Here is a 26,084-nt window from a genome sequence, read left to right as displayed (position 1 = left end):
ACTCTGACAAGTCTCTATATACCCCACCAGGCCTCTTTGCTGGAGTTCGCGGAGCGTGTGTTGTCAGTGCTAATCTCGTCTAGTTCCTATCACCGTGTTCCTAAACAGTATCGTTACCATTTACACCTCCACTCACTAAACTTGGTTTAGTCATAGAAAATAGAGAGGACCCTCTCTATTGTCTATGGTTTAGTTAGATACCAATTGGCATCTGGACTAGAGCTAATCACGAGTCCATCACAACGTGCATGCATCATTTTCTGATGTCCGCATTTGATTTGGACATTGAAGTAAATGATTTTACATTTCTGAGTCTCATTCGGTATTTTTCCACTGTTCTATATGTGGTAGCTACTACTTTTGGCACAATAAAAAAAAAGATGTTACGAAGACGAAAAAAAATATAATCGAGATGCACGATAAACATTTTTGGAAAAAAAGTCACATAAATGACTGCAGTATCCATATTTTTAATTGGCATGATTGAAGACTTTAAAAAATGAATGATGATAAAAGTGAGATTTTGCCTCAGTGATGGTTTTTCTATACAAGCGATAACATCACGATACCGGGTACTTCACAAACATTATCTCACTGACTTCAAAACCATAGTGACTAAATCGTTTCGTACAATTAGACGGCATGATGTTTTTTACGTCTCGCACAAGCATATACAATGGTACACTTTACCAAATTGTAATAGACCATGTAAATATTACATTGACCGATGCAGATCTTGCTCGCGCAGGTTGGGTAGATTTATATGCTACGTTATGCCTTAGGCCTAAAAAATAACTGTTTGGTTTCTGTTACCCGACCCACCTAGTTTTTCACTGCCGACCCTTAACTTTTTTTTTACGTGTTCTTGAAAAACTAACAAAATCGCAACAATTGTGAAGTCTCACGAGACATAGTGGATGCAGAAACTGACATCAACTTAAAAAGACAATATAAAACTGTTCCTCCAATCTGTAATGGTTGTACATCTAATGGAAAGAAGCCAATAACACAGAGATCATTTGGAAAAAATGGAAAACCAGAATTAGACACTCGCACATGAATAAAAATAAATCTACCTACCCCACCTATTTATTTATTTTGCCTAATCGGAACAACACAATTTTTTTAATAGGCCTATTTCCTAACTCAAGCTTAAATTATTGGACCCTTGTGAACCAAAAATGTGCGAAAATACAACGCCAAAATAGTAACGCTTTGCACGGTTTTCACACTGAGCAATACGATTAGATCATAGACAGTGAAGTTCTCCAGTGTCTCTGGTTAGACCGACAACAATGAAACCGTTAGCGGGATCTCAGAGTCATACTCATTCACATACAATTTTTTATGGCTGTTCACGTTGGTTAGCAACATCTCTGTCTTTGAGTTTGAATGAAATCGCTGCCATTCCCTACAGGAAACTGTTCTATGGAATTACATGCCAGGAGCGCTTTCAATATCATAGAATGTTTTGTTGATCTTTTTTTTTCTTTTTTTCTTTTTTTTTTCTTCTTTTTTTTTTTTGGGGGGGGGGGTCGACAACTTTTACCAAGACAACCATTATATTAATCATTATAGTAACTACCTAGCATGGCTAATAGCCATACTGAGGTAGAACTGTAGATTGCTAAAATGTTATGGGTTGCTGGTTGTACACAACCTCAGCATATGCCACTTGACTTTCAGGCATTAATAGGTGGCAGAAATAGTCCGCACCAGGGCCGCTCTGTAGTCCGCATAAAAGGGTGACTAAGCCCAGGCAATATTGTCCAGACCAGATTTGGAGGTGTGAACGCATTTAAAGCTGACTCGGTTCTAAATCTTGGTGCATATTCATGAGGTCGACACCTAGAAAATGAACCATGTGTACATTTCTTTTGTCTTTTGTTAGTTAATTTATGCGGGTAAACTGTGTCTTCACTAACATTTTCCACTAAAAGTTTCAAAATTGTCTTGTTTTTTGAAGGACTACTATAATAATATTTCACCGCCCTTGCTTTATTGTCATATCAGGAAAGTCAAGAACTTGACAAAAGCTATTCAAAACAAAGTAATCAAAGTTGTAAAACCAAAATGGTGCCGTGGAGAGTTGTGTCTGGTCATGTTCTGATCATGGAAGTATAACCCACGGTCTGATCTAGTAGCAGTATATCAACGACGAATCTACATTACAAACAAACAAACAAACAAACAAACAACACACACACACACGGTGATATTAAAAAGCACGCAACACAAAGGTTGGTTCACATCCCTCGCATCAGTACCGGTACCCATTCTACTGAGTTATAAATATAAATCACATTCTCAGCTACAACATTGAACTTGTATGATACAAAAATCTTCAGAATGTGCGGGCCATATTTTCACTACCGGCATTGGCAGTCACCATCACTGCCTTTAAAAAAAATTAATACAGATAAATGGAAGCAAAAACAATCCTCTTGACGGTAGTTTAGTAGTCAGTTATGAATTATGTAACGTTAAATAACGCTATTCAAATATTTCCCTCTATGCCTCCCATATACCGATAGTAAATCTTCAAACATCCATACAGACATGCGGACTTTGCTCCCTACTAGATACATCCATGTTTTACGTTACTTTCGTATTGCAAATTTAGCTGATGATGTCATGTCAAAGCCACGTGGTCTAAAAACCTGAATCTCCGTACATACATTTCGATATGAAATTATTTATCCGTGATGTTTAGAATTTTGGTCGGTCAATATAGTTTCAATGACCAAGTGTGACCCCCACTGATGTCTAAAGTACTAATATCAGTACCTGACCGGCCATGGCCATGGCCTTGTTTTTGTTTTTGATTTTCTTCAATATTCAAATCTACGTAATGTCTGGTTTGTTAGGCCATAAATTCCAAGCATATTTACCATGATATCACAAATATAGACCAGTTACAGAAAGTAATAAGTGTCAGCAAAATACTGTAATATCGACACTGTTTCACGGATTTTAGGGACGCTGGTGCTTGGATTATTTTACGGTTGACATTACCTAGCCAGTAATATAAGGAGTAGTACATGGGTATTTTATCCCTGGACTCTCTGTCTGTTTATATCGAAATGGAATAAGCTGAAACAGTTCTTCTTTGAGCAGGAAATATGTTGTGATTATGGATATTATATATATACATGTATATAATTGCCAACACATCGGCAACGAGAGTAATGACATTGACTATACGTAATATGTAAAGATGTAGTGTAAAATTGGAATACGGTCGTCAGGAACTAGATTAGGGTAGGGGGAGGCTCAGGAGAAAAATTGTTGTCACGGGAAAAAAACGAATTGGGACGTGCGTGAAAATTCGGATTGTCTGAAAGGGGCCCGGAGTCACGTACAAATATTTTGCTCATGAGTTGAACCAAATTTAACTCCAGGAGCAGACGTTTAACAAGCGTATTTTTAAAAGGGTGACTGGCAGAGAATGTGTGTCTCTTGAAGGGTAGACAATATACTCGCGATAGACTATGGGTTTCAGGCCACTGTGTCAGACGTGGTCTTGGAGGAGTCAGTACAATTCCTCCAAGAGTGGTAAGAGGCCAAGCCTGAAATAGACGGGTTTGCAAGTAGAAGTTTACATGCCTTGTCTGTGGTTTACATTGTGCACGCAAAACATCCCACAAAACCGGCCATAACTAAAGCGGCATATCAGTAAATATGAAAAACGTGATCTTGGTAATTTGGATACCAGTTCTGAAAATATTCTCCGGGAAAATAGGTTAAAATGAACATCAAGATAGCTGCCTATTTCCCATTGTTTATAAATCGTCAAGAGGTTAAGCTATCCACTCAGATGAACCACTCTTTGTCACTTTATAATCTGGCATTATACATGGGATAATTTCCAAAATGTACATGTTTTATCGTTTCATTTTGGACTTTATAGAAGTTGATGACTAAAATTACCTTACCCTCGATGAAAGTTATGAATGCGACTAGGTTTTACCATAGACAGGGTGGAGGGTCTATGGTTTTACACTAGAATTAGTTGCGACAAGATTGTAAATGCACATGGGCGAGTTTTGCCAGATTGCTTTATTTCAAGTGATTTGAAAATTGTGAATGGCGGACTTGGCCGTGGTCCATCGAATTGTCGAGTACTACCGTGGTGGCACTAGTCGTTCCTCACTGGAACGGCAAGTGCCACCTTATGGCGATATTTATTGTCTTTGAACCTTTCTCAACAAATAAATCACACATAACTCCCCAAACGCTTCCATTCTAGAAATCCGGTGCCGACCCTAAACCTTTTTAATAAAGAAGAAAAATCAGTAAAATCGAGAAAATTGTGAGTGAAGTCTTGCCAGAAATGGTCATCAACTTAAAAAAGACAATAAAAAAACGCGGTTCTTCCAATCTGGAATGCAGAGCAGATGTCTTTGAAATAGAATTATTTAGTTTGGTTTAAAATTTAGTTGAAGTGGGCACAAAACTTGATTTGGTTCTGACTGTTCTGAATTTAGGGACACGAAATCGTCTCCCTGATGGCAGGAGTTCAAAGTGTTGGGACATAATGTGGCCTTTGTCATTTACCATTTTCCCAGCTTTGTTTTGTACACGAGATGTAAACATTTCATTCAAATTAGTCTACTTTTCACTCAATACTTTACTAAACACATTTACAATTTTGTTCAAGACACTCTTGTAGCTAGTCCCTAGACTACCAAACCAGCACAAAAAAGAAAATGTTAAACCGACTCAAAACTCCGATAGAATGTCTGTAATACCTTGGCATTTACAAAATGTTAGGCCCCTCAATTGTTGTAGACAGTAAACTCTAGATTGACATTTCTTGTTAATGAAATCTGTGTTGGCCTTAACATTTGATTTATTATCCAAGACTGTTCCTATATATATATATATATATATATATATATATATATATATATATATATATATATTAGTCACCTGTTCAACTTTAACATTGTCAATAAAAAGGTCGGGCACTACTTTAGGGTTCTTCCTAAAGTCGACCTTTCGTCCAAGTAGTTTTCTTTACACCAAGTAACAAACCTATCAACTTCATCGAAATAAGTACGGTCAGAATTTGACAGGTCAACTAATGCAGAGTTATCAGAATATTTGATAAGTGGATTTGTATCGGTACCTGATGAGCAGTCATTTGTGTAAAGTGTAAATAGTTTGTGTGATAGTATCGTGCTCTGTGAGGCACCCCTAAATGTTGAATGGAAGGCTGAACTTAATTTTTGGTAGCGAACAAACTGGGAAAGGTTGACAAGAAAATCCATTATCCAGAGGATGAGTTTGGGGTTAACGTTTAAATAACTAAGTTTATGAGCCATCATGTTTGGTTGACTTCTGTTAACGACTGATGAAAAATCAATAACCAATAGTCTTACAAATGAACTTGGTTTTTCAAGATGTGTATACGCATCGTGAAGTAATGTGAGAGTTGCATTATCAGTACCTCTATTACTTTAATATGTAAATTGGTATGGGTCAAGGTGTGAATGTTTTTGTGGGTTTTGACAAAGTAAAATACGCTCGAAGCATTTCATCACAATGGAAGTCAGTGCTACAGGACGATGCCTTGGAAGTTTTTAGGGACCGGACAGATGGTAGATGTTTTCCAAATGGTTGATATCGTATGATCATTGTACGACCAATTGAACAATCTACTGGAAACACTAGCTAACTGCGATGCATAGACATTCAGTAACCTACCACATATGTTATCAGGACCCATAGCTTTCCTTATATTTAGTTTCTTAAAAATAGACAACTCGTTTATCACTGATTTCAAATTAACTCTTCTTTTCTTCTTATTTACTCTCAAGATCTAACCCGATGTTATCTATTTCCTTTCCAAAATCGTGAATATCAAAGCGACAGTACATTACAACTTCGCCTCGCCACCACCCTGTGTTGCTTGGCAAGGTGGTAAATAAAACAAGTTTGCCTTTGGGATTATATTAACTGGGATTGTCGACACTGAATAATCCGGTCAATCATGGCACTGCGCTCATTGTATGTCACGGCGTACAAGTATAAACGACGTTCATACTTCCATGACCATAGTTTCTGCGACCTGTCATTTGTTTGACCATAGACACTCCACCTTTGTGGAGGGTCCATGGTTTGATGGGATGCGTTAATTCTGGCAAACTTGTTTGGCAAATCGATCTGACGCAATATAGCTTGTGACCGTGGCATGCATAGCTTGGGTCAAAATCTATAACACCATTAAAGTATAAATAATGTTTAAACTTCCACGATAACACATACCTTTGAGAAATTATACTGACAGTATAATTACTCCAAGCACAGACTATTCTCGTGTCAAACTCCGACACGAACTTGTTTTTCATTGAAGAGTATATCTCGTGAGACCTATGGAAATTATCAAAATCTATATTGTAGTTGAAAAGAGCAAGAATGAAAAGAGGGGAAATTTAAGGGACATCATTTCTATATACACGTGTATTGTGCAAAGAACCCGATATCTTTGACCGCGTTGCCGTCAACCGAGCAATGGTAATATATATATATATATATATATATATATATATATATATATATATATATATATATATATATATATATATATATATATATATATATATATATATATATATATATAAGAGGTAAGTCATAAACTGAAGGAAAAGTGCTCAATACTGAGAAGTAGAGCTGTATTTACACAAAGTACACAAGTTATGGTACGGAGGCCGTTACGATCTTCAGACGACTAAATAACGGAAATTCAAGTGATAGAATTCGATGCGCGTTGTTGAGTGACATGGTGGAATGATAGAATGTATTTGTTTTCGTGGACGATTTAGTGGACGATCTAGTGGAATTAATCTCTAAAAAAAAACCATGAATCATGGTCTGAGTACTTCACAAATGTATTCAATGCTCAAGTCCAAAGTGATGAAAGTTTCTCGATTTCCATGATCTTATCAGATCCACCTTGATAGACATAAATTCAGGCATTAATGGTGAGATTAATATCCGACTGTAGTCTTTTGGACAAGGTAATTACTTTGATAGTCTAGTTCCTATACTGTATCATTACCATTTATACCTCCACTCAAAGTATAGTCAGAGTCGTTACTCTAGAAGTCTTGAAATGCATGAGATGCAATTTAAAATTCATTTACAGCCACCCACACAGTCATTAACATCATGTCTTTGTTAATAAATCACAAAACTCTAACCAATAACACAGTCCCTCATAAAGTTAGTGTTTATTGGGACAGTAATGTTCAAATGTGGTATATTTGTCAGCCCATGATGCTACTTATATACTGTTTACATCACCAAAACATTTAGGTTTCACTGATTGGGTGAACAACTTTTTGTGCTATTTGAGGGGCTTTTGGCTAGACGTGGTTTAGTTAGAAACCATATTGGCATCCAGACTATTACTTTGAAGGAGATCATTGAAGAACAATAAAAATAAAACTCAAGGTGTGGATATGGGATCAGTGTGGCATTCTACATAGACATTCTCCAACAATTCTTGTAGACATGTTATGTAACCATTTTTTCTTCACGAAAGGCATGTTCCCACAGGAATCAATGGGGTAGGGGTTTCTAACATTGTCTTTTGAAAGTAAATTACATGTATGTCAAAACTAAAATTATTGTATTTACTAAGAGATGAAATTCTTAAGAAAATTGAAAAGTGGTTATTGGTGGTCATAAACTCGACGTTGTTCGCTTTTTATGAATATCTAGGCGTGATTATGTCAAGCAGTGGTCTATGGTATTTAGCGCTTGCAGCTCAAGCGAGTAAAGCAATGATTGCGGTCATGAGTCAACTTGCAAAACTTGGGGACCTCCTAGTCAAAACTAAATTTAAAAGTTTTTGACTGTAAACTATTACCGATATTAAATTATACAGTGGAGATTTTGGGTTTTAATAGGTCTACTGAAACTGAACGTGTTCAAAGTAAATTTCAGTGTTATATTTTGAGTCGTATATAAACATATATGTAGTCTTTGAGTATGGGAGCTACAAAAATGCTTGACAAGTGTTCATTACGGGAAGTAGGCTGAAATGTTTTGAGATTGCTGAACGAGAGCTGCAAAACTTTAACCTCAGACCACTTCTCCTCAGCCCTGGTTCAAGTTCTTAGGTCATAGTGGTGTAAACTACATCTCAGACCACAATGTAGTGACCTGAGACTACATGTACATGTAGGCCCTACCTACTGGTATATTATGTAACTGCACTTGACGCCAGTGTGATTTCTAACTAAACTGTGTTATTGAAAGAACCGATGTGACGTCATCTGTTTTCTTTGTACCTGACACAATCCTAGCTGCTGTATTTTGGGCATGTTCAAGAGGGACAATGTTTTTAGCTGGCAGCCCATACAGAAGGGCCATTCAGTAGTCAGGTATCGATGATATAAGTGCATGACCAAGGTTCTGACAAACTCCGTTTGTAAGATACTGGCGTATGCGACCATAGACAGTGGAGGGGCCCCCTCCACTGTCAATGATGCGACCTATTGTTCGGGGGTGAAAAAGAACTGATCTACATGTCAACGAGATGTGCTTCTTGAGGTTATAACGGTCATCAATTGTTACACAAATGGTACATGCTGAATCCACTAACTGCACAGAAGACGATCCCATGTTGATGTGGTTCATGAGACGAGGAAGCCTGTTGAACTGAGACGTGATAAGGAGGACCTCGGTTTTGCCATCATTAAACTAGCTTATTTTGGGTCGTTTAATATCATGTGCAACAGTTTCCATAGACAGTGGAGGGGCCCCCTCCACTGTCAATGATGCGACCTATTGTTCGGGGGTGAAAAAGAACTGATCTACATGTCAACGAGATGTGCTTCTTGAGGTTATAACGGTCATCAATTGTTACACAAATGGTACATGCTGAATCCACTAACTGCACAGAAGACGATCCCATGTTGATGTGGTTCATGAGACGAGGAAGCCTGTTGAACTGAGACGTGATAAGGAGGACCTCGGTTTTGCCATCATTAAACTAGCTTATTTTGGGTCGTTTAATATCATGTGCAACAGTTTCCATCTTAGTTACTGTAGTTGACGTATGTGATTGGGGAAATATATTGGTAAATCTGGTTGTCGTCTGCATGTTGTTGCATATTGAGATTTTGATGTCGGATTAGCTTTCCAAGTGGTGATGTGTATAGACAGCATACGCGTGTAAGAGTGGACCAAGCACAGGGTTTTGTGACACTCCACACTGCAAATGTTTGGTTTCTGATATGCCTTGTACAGAAATGGACTGTTGTATATCTTTGAGGTATAAAGACTCTAGTCGAATGCCTGTAATACCGAGCTCGGAATAAACTTGAAATTATGCTGGAGTCAGAATTTACGGGGGGGGGGGGGCATGAACAAAATTGAGGTTCAAAGGGAGGGGGGCATGACAATTGTGATGGTCTGAAAGGGCCCCCGAATATTCTGCTCATGATTTGAACCAAAATTAAACCTCAGGAGCAGTTGTTTACCAAGTAAATTTACATTTGTATAAGTGTATGCCTCTCTCTCTCTCTCTCTCTCTCTCTCTCTCTCTCTCTCTCTCTCTCTCTCTCTCTCTCTCTCTCTCTCTCTCTCTCTCTCTCTCTCTCTCTCTCTCTCTCTCTCTCTCTCTCTCTCTCTCTCTCTCTCTCTCTCTCTCTCTCTCTCTCTCGTCGCCGTATGTCTCCTTCTCTCTTGCTCTATCTCTCTGTGTGGAGACATTCAAACCACAGGAGCAATCGTTTACCTTGTACTTTGCAAAATTGTTCACTTCATTTACCTACCACACATTTAATTATTAGGCAGCCAATGGCCAAACGAATGTGTGTGTCTGCCAAAATATCTATGTATTAGTTAAAGCGTAGGTAATACAGTTGTAAAATAATTTAATGAGAGTACAATTTGGGTATTGAAGACAATTTTCAAGTACTTTATGGCTTCCAATAATGTGTATGGTTTGAAATATTATGCCGCTAAATGGCCTCCTACATGTCCTTATTTTTCAAACAATTGCCTACTGTGGGAGGGGGACACACCCTCCCCACTAGTTATCGAAGGGGGGTGCCGTTTCTGTCAAGACATAGGATTCAAAAAGAAAACTCTGCTGGTTAAGTTTTTCCAAGTACAGGTTACAGCCCAATGAGCCCACATCCATTTGTAAAGAAATCTCTATGTCTGATATGTATGGACACTGAAGTTGATTTCCACTGTTAGCTTACAGTGTGTCATATAGTGTACCATACTGTACTTCTCTGACGTGTATGGGGAGGGGGTAATGTATAATTGCATATTAAAATATGTGCAGCCGGGGGGGGTATGGACGTCGCCATCTTTCAAGCGCTAAATTACCTGTTAATCGAGATTTGTTTCAAAACATTAGCATGGTTGATAATATATGTGAAAGGGGTAAACTAAGAATGGTTTCTGGGATCGCCTAAGTCAACACGACATATATTGTGGATGGTCTGAGATATTCGATTACGATTCACATCGTCCGATTTCCAATCGTCCCAATATCCATATTAACATTCTTTATCGTTTCAAAATCACAAAAATGCATATGTCGTGGTGGGGTGAGTACCGACTCTAGTTTGGTCTCCGCTCTCTCTCTCTCTCTCTCTCTCTCTCTCTCTCTCTCTCTCTCTCTCTCTCTCTCTCTCTCTCTCTCTCTCTCTCTCTCTCTCTCTCTCTCTCTCTCTCTCTCTCTCTCTCTCGTCTCCGTATCGAAACTTATTCAGTCATAAAATCATCAGGTTTCTGACAATTTCCAATACCTGTTACAAGAAAGACTGCAGTACAAGAATATTTGGTTAGCTACATGTATTACATCTGATGCCTTATACGTGACACGCACGATAATTGTCCAGTTTGCATCAGAGGGTGTGCCTCGCCTTCTGTACATGTGCCGTACGTCTGGCTTGTCTGTCAGTGTCACATTTTGCTTCCCCTCTTCAGTTTTCTCAGATGTTTTAAGAATTTAAACATAGTCAGTGTCTGATCGACAAAAATTCTTTCCACTGAAGTTTAGAAAACATTTAGTGCAACTCTACGTAAACGTCATGTTGATGCATCATACATCATCATGAGACGTCACATTGACCTCACACTTCGCTTCGCGCTTCCTTCAACGTCCGGTCGTTATGAAACTAGTTCGAAGGCTTTCGCTAGCGATAGCGTGGCCAGTCTTGTTTTACTGCGTAATCGTCTAATGTTTTCCAAATAATTATGAATTAATTTATCTTTTTGTTTACACTTTGGGTATTTTACTTGCTATTAGAACTCCCGGGCAACTCATATTTAATTTTCCAACCTTAGAATTTGTTCAATGATCGTCAGGTTTGAGTACTTTCGTAAGCCGGTCCCACAACTGTTATACTTATAAGTTATAGCTGGGCGTTGTGACCGGTAACCGGCTATTATCTACATCACTGCCTACTAGGTACGTCAAAAACACACCGTTCGCACATGTGAGCCTGATTTTAGGCAAAATATCGGGCTATTAGAGTGCATACAGGCCCTTTTGTTCGCTTGTATTGTTTGCATTTGGTATTTGGCATTTCGCACGTTGTTTATTTGCACCATTCACAGCGTCTTATCATGCTTTGTGTAACTTGTAAGCCTAATCATAGACCCTACACCTGGTGTAGGGTCTATGGCCTAATCGACAACTGGGCCAACGGTTTTTACTAGACAAATTTGAAACAAATTTTGCGTCAGTTTGATGGTAAACCTGCTATATTGACTACCAAACTTAGTTAACCCCAGTTATTTTTACTCATGTTGCATCACCATATATTTAGAAAGAGTATATATGAAATATGAGAGCCATGTGAAACTTCTTCAGTGCAAAATGGGATGAAGATATGAGGGCAAAGTCAGTGCTCCTTATAGTCTCGCTGCCAGACTCGAGACTATCGTCCCTAATCTGTTTACCGAGCGGCGCAGCCGCGAGAAGAGCGGGACCAGTCCCCCTCTATTCTCGCGGCTGCGCCGCTCGGTAAACAGATTAGGGACGATAGTCTCGAGTCTGGCAGCGAGACTATGCTCCTTACAGCAGTTTGTTTTTCCCGCATATGCATACATTACCCATAATCCTTTTAAGTATTCTGCAGATATCTGTGCAATGTGCACTCATGACTCATGAAAATCTGGAATGCACTGATCGAAGCCAATTGTACAGTTATACTATAAAAACAGGAGTTATGAGTATAATTGAAATAAAACAAGAGAATAAGAGATGAGGGCCCTCAGAATCGTCACGTAGAGTGATATAACAGTTACATGGATGCCGGGCATGTACCCATAGGTACGGGCCCGGGGGGGGGGGGTTCTGCATGCCGAACGTCATTAAGTATTTCCTTTACTTTGGTGCTCATGATCGTAATTTGGATGATGCCCAAGATATTTGAGGCGTGAATACCTGTTGTTCTTCTAAAGGCTTGTTTATTACTGTGAAGATCACACCCTAACACTTAATTGTTCTATAAACGACACATGGACAAGAATACTATTCCCATAGAGGTTAGTCTAGTTAATTCCTGATGGACCGTATTTCGTTCAGCGTTACGTTGTACATAACACGGTCAGTCAGAAACTATAGACGACATGGACGACATGGATGCCATATAATATTCCCAATAGTCACTCAATTTTACTTAGCTAGAAATAATGTCCACAGACTCAAATCTGTCAGCACGTCTCTACTGTGAGTTTGTTGACGCTATTGGCCGGTCAGGTTTGTTAAGAAGCTCCATACACTAGCAATATTTGTGGCCCAATTTTAAACTATTATTGGAAACGATTGTCATGTCATCTAAATCTGTATTACTATGCATCAAACGCGTAGAAATGTGAAACACGTTTAGTGGTGGCGGTATGTAGTGCATAATGAAAAGGCGTACTACGAACATTTATTTCAAAATGAGCCCTGTGATATTACAATCTACGTACGTCCTAACCATGTAGTTCATATCATAAGCCTGCTTATATACATACATATGTATCGAATACACTAGCTACACGTATAGCGTTTATGTACGGATTGATTGCAAGCACGGTAGATTTGAATATTCATTTGTTTACTGCCCGGTTATGGGGGTGAACTCATGAATATATTCTGAACTAAATGCAAATGTATTCAAATCACTTCCGACTCGCAATCTGAACTATTTTTCAGATCGAGTATAATCCGATTAGACAGGCGCTAATGGGAAAGTACAGAAACGTCCACCTCATCAGCATAAAAGTACAGAATTGAACTCAATCTGAACTATAGTACGGAAAGTGTCGTAAACTGTACTATTTTTTCTACTAGTGTATTCCAACAGCTAATTCAAAATGTACAAATGTACCTCTTAGAATGTTCCTTATTTAATTATTTACACATTTTCACTGCTAACTTAAAAAGTAACAGTTAGTATTATTTAAATAATCATCAATCTGCCAATAATTCATAAAACTACATAATGAAGAAGTTTATGAATAAAATATAGCTTACCATTTGGATACTTAATAGGTGGCATTATGTAATAATCAAATGTATTTCCAGTGTTATTTCCTTTATATGTGAAACACGGCATATCTCTCAGTTTAACTGCATCTTCATCACTCACTTCAGCATATAACAATGTTGCTCCTGATAACTCTACATCCAATTCTTTTCCCTGAGGAAGGAGATCTCTGAATCCTGTGAAAGCTCCAGTTGTTAGAAGCACTCTCCTGGCAAAGATGACTTGACCTTTGGCTGTTGTCACTTTCATGCATCTGGAACTATCTGATTGGTTAGTTTCAGTCACCTGGTCGACTACATCATCAACGATGTCACACCCTTGTAGATATGCAGCAGTCTGTTGTGCTCTAAGTTGTGATCTAGGATTTATGTAACCAGCACCTACACTCTGAAGTATACCTACATCATGCAGTTGGCATGATAGATATGGGTATTTTATTGAAAGACTTGAATAATCCAACTCTTGTGTCTTGACGTTCATAGTTCTGGAAATTTTCTTGATCTTTTCGATGTATGGACGTCCATTTTTGCACATGACCACATGACCAACTTCATTATAGAACTTGACACCTATTAAGAATATGAATACAGAAAGACAAAAACTATATCAAAACATGCTCCAACTATATCTTTCAGGGACTTCACTTGCTGTGGATAAAACTTGCTGTGAGAAAAATGCCTCGTTAACTTCCGTAAGGAAGTTTATATAATAGCGATGAAGTCTATGTGTCTGTCTGTATCACCATTTCTGGAAAAACGGCTGCATCAATTCAAACGAATTTCATAGACATGTTCCGTAGGGTAATGGCAAGAACTGATTAGGTTTTGGTAATAATCCGATGAATATTAATGACCAATTTGAGTAATTAATCGATTGAATGAGTATAAAATTGGCGTCAGATTCAGATTCACATTCAGGTAGCGTTATCTTATGAACGTTATATTGAGCGTCAGATGGCCTCAGATCCGAAGACACCTGGCCGACTCAAACCTGAAATAATACCGTTGAGACTACATGGAAGGATTCTGCTTCACTGCCGTCGGGTGTATTCGGATCTGAGGTTACCTGACGCTCAATATGACACTACCTGAATCTGAATCTGATGCCAACTTTATACTCGTGCTCTATGCTGAGAAAGACTCTGTTTTCAGGGGTTTCGTGCCAACCTTGTGTTTCCCTTGGATCTGCACTCTGCATTGGCTGGACAAATACGAGAAAAAAGAAGACCGAGGCAGGGTATTTAAGTGATTCAAACTCACCAGAAAACAATTTTTAGCACAACTGAACTGAGGTTCAGTAGTGCTATAGGCATCGCCAGGCGTCTGTCTGTGTGTGTGTGTGTGTGTGTGTGTGTGTGTGTGTGTGTGTGTGTGTGTGTGTGTGTGTGTGTGTGTGTAAACAACTTAAAGTAAAAAACTGCTGGACCGATTGCTTTGATATTCGGTGGTCATGTTACTTCTGGTGTCTAGTTTGGAAATTGATTGCATCAGAGATGTGGGTTTTGTGTCAAAAAATGTGATATTTGGTCAAAAAACTTAAACTCAAAAACTACTGGGCAGATTGCTGCGAAATTTGGTGGGAACATTCTTAAGGGGGTGTAAAGTAAGATTTGTTCATGACATGATGATTGCATCAGTAATATGCAAATTAGGGCGAAAAATGTGTCTGTTTCGTTAAAAATCTATAATTCCAAAACTACTTAGCAGATTGCACTGAAATTTAATGGGAATGCATCTAGGGATGTATGGACAAAGAAATATTAAGCATACAATGATTCCATGAGTGATATGCAAATTAGGTGTAAAAATGTTCTTTTGGTCAAACATTTTTATCTCAAAAAGTACTTGGTCAATGGGTCTGAAAGTTGGTGAGATGTTTCTAAAAGTGTTATTCTGCAGATTTGCTCCGAAACATTTTGACAAAATTGGCCCTAGCAACCGTGACCACGCCCTTAGCAACAACCAACTGGCAGTATATTTTGGTTAAATAACATCATCTGGTACGCAAGTGAGTAAACATTCAAAAAATGTATGCAAATACCCTAGCAACTATGCCCACGCCCATAGCAACTGCCAAATGGTGGTGTATTTCACAAAGATAACAACAGGGTTTAATAGACAATTGAATAAACATTCAAAAAAATGTATGAAAATTTGCGTAGCAGCAAGACTATGCCCATAGCACAGCCAAATGATCACATATATTGCAAAGATAACAACAGGGATTTATAAATTGAATAAATATTCAAAAACTGTAGTAAATATGCCTAGCAACAAGACCAAGCCCATAGCAACATCCAAATAATCACGTATATTGCAAAGATAACAACAGGAACAGGAAGACAAATGAATAAACATTCAAAAAATGTATGCAAATGTGCCTAGCAACAAGACTACGCCCATAGCAACAGGCAAACGATCACATATATTGCAAAGATAACAACGGGGATTTATACACAATTGAGTAAACATTCAAAAAATGTAAATATGCCTAGCAACAAGACCACGCCCATAGCAACAGCCAAATGATCACATATATTGCAAAGATAATCTCAGGAATTCATACACAAGTGAACAAAAACATACACAAATGTATGCAAATATGCTTTCCTGTGCTGAGAATAGGAGGCATGGCGGGCATTTCAACAACATTCTTGACAACTAACTTTCATTGGGACTTGACGAATCACAGATATAGAGCTAAATTTCTTGCATAAATCATAAAATTGCAAGACTATACCCTTACGGAAGGCATTCAGTTTAAATCTGGTTAGGGTTATTTCTGTCTTCAGTACTCTAGTATTGACTACTACTGCTGTCAAAATACGATTTTGGATGATAAAGTAGCCTACTTTCTTAACTTATGAAATCTTCTAAAGTTCTCTACTGCACTTCACATGTGTTCGGCCATTTTGGGGATTTGCTGCTAAGGTCTATGGGTCAACTGCTAGTATTGATATAATGGGTACCCTTGTCTCTTGGTCTTGATACTTTGTATTGGTACAAAGTTGGTACAATATTGTTATTCCCCACTATTTGACTTTGCTCAGCCAGCGAACATGAGTGAAGTAAGGGGCCTTACTATTACAAGCCACTAGACAAGCAATGACTCAACACTAGGTCATAAGTATTTTCCAGCTGAATGATGAAACATACTGGGGAATAATAGAATTATACCTCAACTGCAGCATGATTACAACAATTGGCAAAACTAATCATGAATTCAAACATTTAAACTATTTTGAGCACTGCAATGCAATACCAAAAACAAAAGAGACATGCATATCTATACATATATGCTAAGTGTGGTTGAAATCAGTTGGTGCAAGGTATGCACAGATGGTTCTCACTGACTTGGCAGAATGACAGTTTTAATGAATCAATGCCCACCTACCTGTTCTCTGTTCTATGTCTCTGTATCTTGTATGGGATCTTCGTGCAAATTCACTCCTGATTGGATCACTGTTTGTTGTCAGTGTTGTAACTATTCTACCTTCATCGTAGTGAGATCCAAATATCCCATGACTACATGTTGTTCTGTCCTGTAAAATGTCAAATAATTACATAATTATGCACCAGAGATTACTTGCGCCAGTGTGTGCGCATACTAGTGGTATTTTCACTGCAGCAATGCAGTGCAATACCGAAAACAGTATAGGTATATTTCCATACGTTATGAATGTTTATTCACTTGCCTACCCATCAGTTTTTATCTTTGCAATATACATTATCACTTGACTGTTTTATGGGCGTGGTCGTGTTGCTAGGCATATTTGCATACTTGTTTCCATATATGTATATATTTTAATGCTTATTCACTTGCATACCCATCCTGTATTTATCTTTTGCAATACACATTATTTTATGTATTATGGACGTGGTTTTGTTGTTGGGCACATTTGCTTGCATGTTACAGACCTGAAACACTCCCCTACACATCTGCTAAGATTACCTTTGGTTCTTTTGGTCCAATAAGACAGACTTTTAAATTTGGCGCTATCAGTGTTACATGACGAGCTGCTGCAGATCCAATCATTCCAGCACCAACGATACAGATGTCATACTGAGGTGTATATGCCATATTATTACCCAGAGTGTCTACTCGACAAAGAAATGGAACTTCATTAACATAGTGTAAGTTTGTTATTTGGGTTTACAATGGGGATGGGTAAAGATTGTTGCTCTAGCTTTTTCTCTTGATGGACTATTTGCATATTTAATGATTTTCTGTAAATACGGCATTATCTTAAAGGTGCACAACTCAGGGGATATTTTTCATCAAGTAACCAAAGATATATTCACTAAAATTGGTCAGTTACTTTCAACAAGAAATTTTGTGTCGGTTGATTAGTGGTCAATATTATCCATAGGTGGTGTAGTGACAAGTTTAAGTCTTGGTTTTGTTAAAACTGTTATAGATGTAAGGCTGGTGTCAGAATTTACAACATGGTGGGTGGAACTGGGAGAAATTGGGGGGACATGAAAAAAATTGAGGGTTCAAAAGGGGCACGGAAATTCTGACGGTCTGAAATGGAGGGGGTTAACAATTTTGCTCATGTTTTGAACCAAATTAAACCTCAGGGGCAGTCATTTACCAAGTAAATTAAAAAAAATTCTTGCAGGTTCGCTGTGCAGAAGGTATTGCACAATACCTTCTAAGACTCATTCAGTGATGAGTTGGGTGACAGCCATATGAATGTATTTGTGTATGCCTTCATCTGTTTGTCTGTCTGTCTGTCTGTCTGTACGTATGTAGGAGAAGAGAACGTTGAAAAATTCCAGGATTACATGTAGTGTACATGTTAGCTATAATTTCTTTAGCTGTATACCATGAAGGCGAACACAGCTCTTCAATTGGAGACCTGGTAGGAAAGAGTTTACTGTCCACATGTGAATTATATGCACTGACAGAGGTTGTAGCATGGGGGGGGGGGGGGTACTCGGATGGGTAATGGGTACATATGTATGTACCCTGGTGGACAGAAATTAGCACCACAAACTCTACAAAAATTCAAAAATAGGGGTCAAAAGTCTACATTTTAGCCATGACGCTGCTCCAATCGTCTGAGTAGTCATGAGTTGTGAACACTTTTTGATACATTTTAATCACGTGGCACGTGCATGCTTCAGTCGTCGGTAATTCATTAGGGGTGGGGGCCTACTTCCGCTAAAGAAACCTGAAAACAAGCAGTGGAAACAACCTTGTTCAAAATATGGGGTCAAAAGTCGTACATACATTCAAAGATGTGGGTCAAAACTCTACATAATGCTTTAAAAATCAAGACTCAAAAATCTACACGAGTCGAAAAAGGGTCAAAACCGCAGTACATACGTATACCCTTTCTATGGGAGTACGCCCCGCCCTCCTCCGGGAGGTTGTATGTTTTTACCAAAGATATGCATACGAACTATAAGCCATATATTGGTCAGCAGAAAGAAAAGAAAGAAAATGTCAGTACAGTGTACGTGCGGTATGGGAAAGAATATACGGGAAGTAAGACTAATCTTTCGCTACACTGTATCAAATATATGTGTTGACTTGTATGAACTAGTAGGTCAACTTGACACGCTAGTAACCAAGGGATGCAACTACCAGCTGAGTACCTATAAATATGAAGATACATGTATGTAGAGAATGTAGAGAAATGTCTTTGGTCACAGCAGAAGAAATTAAAAAGAAAGTGGTGGCGGAGAGAATTCCAGAAATTAGGTATAAAAAGGTGAATTTTAAGAAAATACACTCACATTTGGTTGTAGATGTACTTATGGGCATGGTCATTGTTGTTTGGGATATTGTACTCAATATTTAACATGTACTCACTTGCCTACCAGATGTTATTATGGCAAAAACACACTAGCATTTGATTGTTGGACTTAGTCATGGTTGTTAGGGCCAATTGTGTCAAAATATTTTGAAAGAAATTTACAGAATAACACTTCAAGAAACCTCTCACCAAACGTCAGTCTTATTATTAACAACATACTTTTGGAGATATAATTTTTGACCAAATTCACCTCTTTGTACCTCATTTCATATTGCTGGTGGGATTAATGTATAACATTTCTTCATCTCTACACTCCTAAATGCACCCGTATTAAATTTCAGCCAAATCCACAAGGTAGTTTTTGAATAAAACTACCTAGTATTTTTATTTCAAGTCTTTTGACCAAAAATGACAATTTTGGCCCTAATCACACACCTGTGATGCTATTATTTTGCTTTGAACACTTTCCCAACTAGATACCAAACCTAAAGTAATCTCCCCACCAAATACCAAGGAAATTGGTCTGGCAGTTTTTGAGTTTAAGTCATCCACACACACACACACACACACACACACACACACACACACACACACACATACATACATACGTACGTACGACCTACAAATGTACATGTATACCACAGAACCGTATCAGTTGTTTTTTAATTTGTTGTCATCAAAGTAACTTCAGCAAGTAGATTATTGGGAGGAATTTAGTTAAATAAATTTTATTTATTAGAATGTTTTGGTCATGCAAAAGGAACCATTATAATAGTATGCTTTACCGACCTGATGAATATTTTCAAGAAGATTTTGTTTGATCAAAATGATAAAAAAGTGATATTTTAGATTATTACATCTAGTAAACAAAATTTTAGTGCAACCCTTCATATCACTATACTATATGTTTATAAGTACATAATAACAGTATATTTTGTATCTCATACACTCCTAGTCTATCTGCTAGACCTCGGATGTTCTTCCGATACGGTACGACACATGACCGAACATCGCTATCCCTCACTGCAAACAATAGTATCGAAAGAAAGCCCGAACGTCTAGCAGCAAGACTAATACATTCCTTACATTTGTATTCATACAATGTACATGTGTATCGCAATACAGTAGGAACACATAACACATTGATTACAATTTACATAACATGCATTTATAATTAACAAATTACCTCTTCCCCAAACAATGGCTAACATCTGAGATGGTACAAGGGCAATGGTGATATTGTTAATTTTGATCGATTCCAATTGTGCAAACGACATTTTCTGGAACTAAAACACACATGTAACCATAAATGAAGTGGCTTACCTGGCACTTCGACGTTTATCAGACTATAGGTCCATGAGCGATGATTGTACGTGCATGTTTTGAGTGTTCAGTGATATGCTAACGACTGTTTGCCGGCCTCCTTTAAACTCTTTCCATAGATATAAATCGCTCTCACTCTTTCCACAAGGCTTTTGAGAATACTGGTATACCACCAGTGTGTTTCATAAAACACGATTACTCCACTGAAGAGGCAACTTTCATATCATAACCCCTGCGTGACCTAATGGTAAAGTCCATTTCTCAAAGGTACACAAGCAACAAGGGTGAAGGGCTCGTCCACTGCAGTCATTACCCAAAGACATATAACTAAAAACTGCTTGCGTGGAAGAATCTTACTTTGAAATAGATCGAATCAAAATGCATGAAACCCGTCTTAACATGCACGGAAGAAACATTTGTGTGTGTAGCGTTGTAATGTTCAGTTACACGTATATGACCTGTTAATAACATGAACTAATCCCGACTACCCAGAGTCTTTTTGTGCGGTTATGCAACCCGGACCATGCAACCCAGCTGGTGAGCATTACGTAATATACGTGACCTCTGTTTTGGAAAACGACGCATGGCTTATCACATGTATGTGTTTGGATCGAGGAGTCCATGAGAAATGCACGGTAAGTAACCTGCCAAACAGTTTAGTTGTCCTGTTTGCAGACGTGCAGGCGTTTCGCTCAAAAGCAAGGGATGACTTACGCCGTATGCAAGCAGGACTAAGTTGTTGTATGATTGAGTTTGTGGATAAACGTCATATCACTTTATCAGTGAAAGCGTATACTAGCACAGGGTGCTCAGGCTCAGTTAGTTTTGTTTACAAATGCATACATACATACATACATACATACATACATACATACATACATACATACATACACACACACATACATACATACATACATACATACATACATACATACAAACAAACATACATACATACATACATACATACATACATACATACATACACACACACACACACACACACACACACACACACAAACAAACATACATACATACATACATACATACATACAAACAAACAAGTAAACAAATAAATAAACAAACAAACAAACTACCCGACACATGAGTATATACATACATGAATAAACGACAACAAACCAACGAACAAACACTGCCCCCCCCCCTTCCGAAATGGTCACAAATGCAATGCATGTATCTACTCATGTGTCGGGTAGTTTGTTTGTTTGTTTGTTTGTTTGTTTGTTTATTTATTTGTTTGTTTACTTGTTTATTTTTTTTGTTTACTTGTTTGTATGTATGTATGTATGTATGTATGTATGTATGTATGTATGCATGTATGTATGTATGTATGTATGTATGTATGTATGTGTGTATGTATGTATGTGTGTGTGTATGTATGTATGTATGTATGTATGTATGTATGTATGTATGTATGTATGTATTTGTAAACAAAACTAACTGAGCCTGAGCACCCTGTGATACTAGTATATGTTTTATGAAAAGTAGAAAGTCGTCATGACAATCCTTCCATTGTTTGTATTGCAGTCGTTCTAAGTTCTATCTACGGTGTTTGTATTTATCATTCGTATTGACGTTATTAGTACTACTCATTTAATAAAATATCGTACTTCATGCAATGGCTTGGAATGGTAAACAAACCATTCACACCGATGGAAATTCATTACATTCAAAAGGTGTACATCATGCATTCATTTACATGTCATTACCATTCTGTCAAGCTACATTGTACATATACTTTAGCATCATTTTCCCAACTGCACTAAGTACTGTAGTAGTACATGTATCTTATATTATGTGAAGACACAAATTCACTGTTGAAAGACAAAAATCCCACATATCATTATTAATCAAAAGTTAAGATAGCCTTGTGAAATATTTTAGGATTTATTTCTTAAATTTCAATTAGTCAAAATCTGGACTCCTAAATTAATAATTATTTGTTCCAAAAATATATATCATGTACATAACAAAAACACATTTACTATTCAAGATGAATATGTATATCAATGACTAAGGGGAAAGGGGAATGAAAATATTTGTCTTGCAACTAAACTAGTCATATAAATACAGTACATTTGACATTGACAATAAATACTATCTTGGCATAACTGCCACATGTCAGATGTGACATACTAAATCTTGGATCATCAAAATTAACACATTATGACATAGCATAAAGATACGCCAAATTTAAATTAACCGAATATAGATATTTTTTTAAACTCTCATTTGACTGGCGCAGCAGTGGATGTTCCTGATATTCAATGGTAGTCTATTCCATATTTTTGTGGTGCATTCTTTATGTGAAACTGACCCTACTTGTGTGTGGCTCTTGGAATACATAAATCATTGCTTGTACTTGCCTTGTTGAGTAGGAATGACTCATTAGAGTAAAATAATTGTGAACATCTTTGGAAGACTACATGTATTGTGTAAAGAGTTTCTCGTGAACAAATTTAAACAATGTTTAATTTGTTGAAATAATATCTGTCACATACACATCCATATAATATTTCACGCAGTGTATATGTCAAACAGGACATTAATTCCAAATATTCTTTCCTTTCTTTCAGGTAATGAATCAGATGGATTGGTAGAGCTACAAAGGCACCAGTGTTGTCTATGGTATTACTATAACCCAAGAACACCTGTAAATGACCCCCCCCCCCCTCCCCAACACTCAACTAAATAAAAAGAAAACAAATAAATAATAGGTTACTTTATAAAATCCACGATCTTGAACCAATTCTAGAGTGTGGGCTATAGTGTGGTTTATTGACTGGATCCTTGTGTCTTGCAGAGCATTTATAAGCTGTTCAACTATGCAACAATTTCAGAAACTGTTAGGCAATTAAATCCTGCAGTTGACACTTCCCCTTTCAGCTTCAGGACAGGTCCTGCAGTTGACACACCCCTTTCAGTCTCAGGACAAGTCCTGCATCTGACACACCCCTTTCAGCCTCAGGACAAGTCCTGCATCTGACACACCCCTTTCAGCTTCAGGACAAGTCCTGCATCTGACACACCCCTTTCAGCTTCAGGACAAGTCCTGCGACTGACACAAACCTGAATCTTTTTAGAGGTTCAATTTTACTAATTGTGAGGGAAATTTGCTAAAATTAATAAATATCTTAATTCAGATGTAATTTTAACACATTTTGATGGAAATATTTTGAAAAATACATTGCAGTGTGTTGATTTTATTATTTCACTGGAATCTTTGCAGTATATGAAAGGGTTTGACTACAGTAAACAAAATCTTGAAAATTGTCATGGAAAAATGTCAGAATTGATACCGTACACTCATTTATGAATCTTTCTTATTGAAATAATCTAAAAATGTGTACTTTTCAGAAATTGGAAAATAGTTTTCTGGCTGTTACACAAAAAATAATGCGAGTATAGGTACAATACTATTAACAGTGCAACAACCTACCAAAACAAGGTCAGACCACAGGGTAAAGGACAAATAATCAATTTTGTACTCACGATTTTACGGATTTGTAATATTATTTTCTGTATACATGTATTTCAAATAAAGTTTTAAATACTGTTTCCTCTCACTGTTTTTTTCTATTTCCTACCTGATATCAATGTCTTATCTGGGTTTATCAGCTTTGCATTAGTTAGTAGCTTGCTAGAACAAACTTACTATTCGCCCAAATTAACGCATTATGCCGTGAGTGTAAACATCTACATTAGTCGGATCAGTAGATGTTAGTATATTAGAAATCCGGAAAATCGCGAGTACAAAATAGATTGTTTGTCCTTTACCCTGTGGTCAGACGACAGATATGAGTTATAAGTAACATTTTTTCTTTCAGATTATCAGGATTGTCTTTTGGGTACAAAATAGATATGTATACCGTCCTCAGACGTTATGTAATTTCCCAATCTGAATATAATCCGATGTAGATGTCAGCTATTTTACCTCGGTATTTTGCTTGAATTGACCTTCGTGATACATGTTTACGTTTTCGACTTGATGGCCGCCTCTATTGGTAATGACCGAGCTATTGCTCTGCCAATCTGAGTCTGCGGACGGTATATATAACTTGTATGTATGTATGTATGTATGTATGTATGTATGTATGTATGTATGCATGTATGTAGTCTGTCTCTCTCTAGTCTCTGTCTGTCTGTCTGACTCCAGCCTAACTGGAGGATCATTTTTCATTCTAACAACCACAACATATTCACTGCAAATTGTTAAAATGCCAATAACTAGACATTGATCATGTTAATCAGTGGTCGATATTATCCATATGTATTGCCGTAACCAACATGGGGGGGGGGGATACTTCCATAGAAAGGATATATACTCATGTAGATTTTTGAGTCTTGATTTTTAAAGCAATATGTAGAGGTTTGACCCACCTCTTTGAATGCACGTACGACTTTTGACCTCATATTTTGAACAAGATTGTTTCCACGGGTTGTTTTCAGTCATCTTTATTAGAAGTAGGCGTCCCTCTCCCAGGCCCCATGCCCAGGCAGCCAATGAACTAGCAATGACTGATGCGTGTACGTGTACAACGTGATAGCTATAGTGTATCAAAAGCGTTCAAAATTCATGACCCCTAGCCTTTTTCTGGCTACAATGTAGACATTTGACACCTGTTTCTGGTTAAAGTGTAGACCTTTAACCCCTATGTTTTGAGTTTTTGTAGAGTTTGTGGTTGTAATTTTTGTCCACCACCAGGGTACATATGTATCCATTACCGTCCACAGGAGCGTGTAATATTTCATAGATTGTTGTTTTCTTATTGCTTAGAATGTCGTACGAATCTTGCTGCTACAAATGTATCAATCTCTATAATAGGAAGAAATATAGTCTTCCCCTTACATGTAGGAAGATATATATCAATCAAAAGGTTGTTATATTTAGTCTGTAGACCTAGACTGCCGACAGTCGCTCGCGCCTTTTTTTCCTCCGTTTTATCTAAACTCCGATTCGGCGCAACACTAGTCTAAAAAGGCGCGAGCGACTGTCGACAGTATCTACTGTAGACCTGGAAAACAACAATCTATGAAATATTACACGCCCCTGTGTTAGCGTCTCTTATTCATGAACTTTTCAACACGTTCAAGAAAATTAAACCCGGAAGTGACGTCTATCTAATCCGTGCAATTGTAATATTTTCATTGTACGCCATTAACACACGATTGATATCACGTTCTAAAATATTCCACTACTACTGGGCTATCTTTCTCACCATATCACTAATACAATATTGAATTTTGCGATCGCTTCAAGTTCAATATCAAGTTCTACGCATAGGGACGCGAAACGTTTCTTTCGATAGCTGTTTGTTTGTCTGCGAGCTAGATATAGCAACATTTTGTCTTAAAATATATATCCCCCTACGATTATGGTAAGAACAGTAATTATGTTGTGGTGTATAGTGCATAACGATACCTGATTGTGAAATACAGACTCCTGGGTTTGGAGATATACACCA

The 26,084-nt window shown here is 37.6% G+C and overlaps 1 protein-coding gene across 1 annotated transcript in view; it reads right to left on the bottom strand.

Moving 5' to 3' along the window:
• LOC144445969 (uncharacterized) overlaps positions 1-26,084 on the bottom strand; it is a 32,822-nt gene extending 6,738 nt beyond the window's left edge. The window contains exons 1-4 of the mRNA XM_078135622.1: positions 26,042-26,084; positions 17,466-17,611; positions 16,908-17,055; positions 13,502-14,083 (exon numbers count right to left, since the gene is read on the bottom strand). Of these exons, the coding sequence (XP_077991748.1) occupies positions 13,502-14,083; positions 16,908-17,055; positions 17,466-17,594 (859 nt within the window). The 5' untranslated portion in view covers positions 17,595-17,611; positions 26,042-26,084. The remainder of the gene's footprint in view (positions 1-13,501; positions 14,084-16,907; positions 17,056-17,465; positions 17,612-26,041) is intronic.

This window comes from Glandiceps talaboti, chromosome 14, assembly GCF_964340395.1.
Source record: "Glandiceps talaboti chromosome 14, keGlaTala1.1, whole genome shotgun sequence".
Classification (NCBI taxonomy): Eukaryota; Metazoa; Hemichordata; class Enteropneusta; family Spengelidae; genus Glandiceps; species Glandiceps talaboti.
Note: the sequence above shows the minus strand (reverse complement) of the source record. Positions and strands in the feature narration are given on the sequence as shown.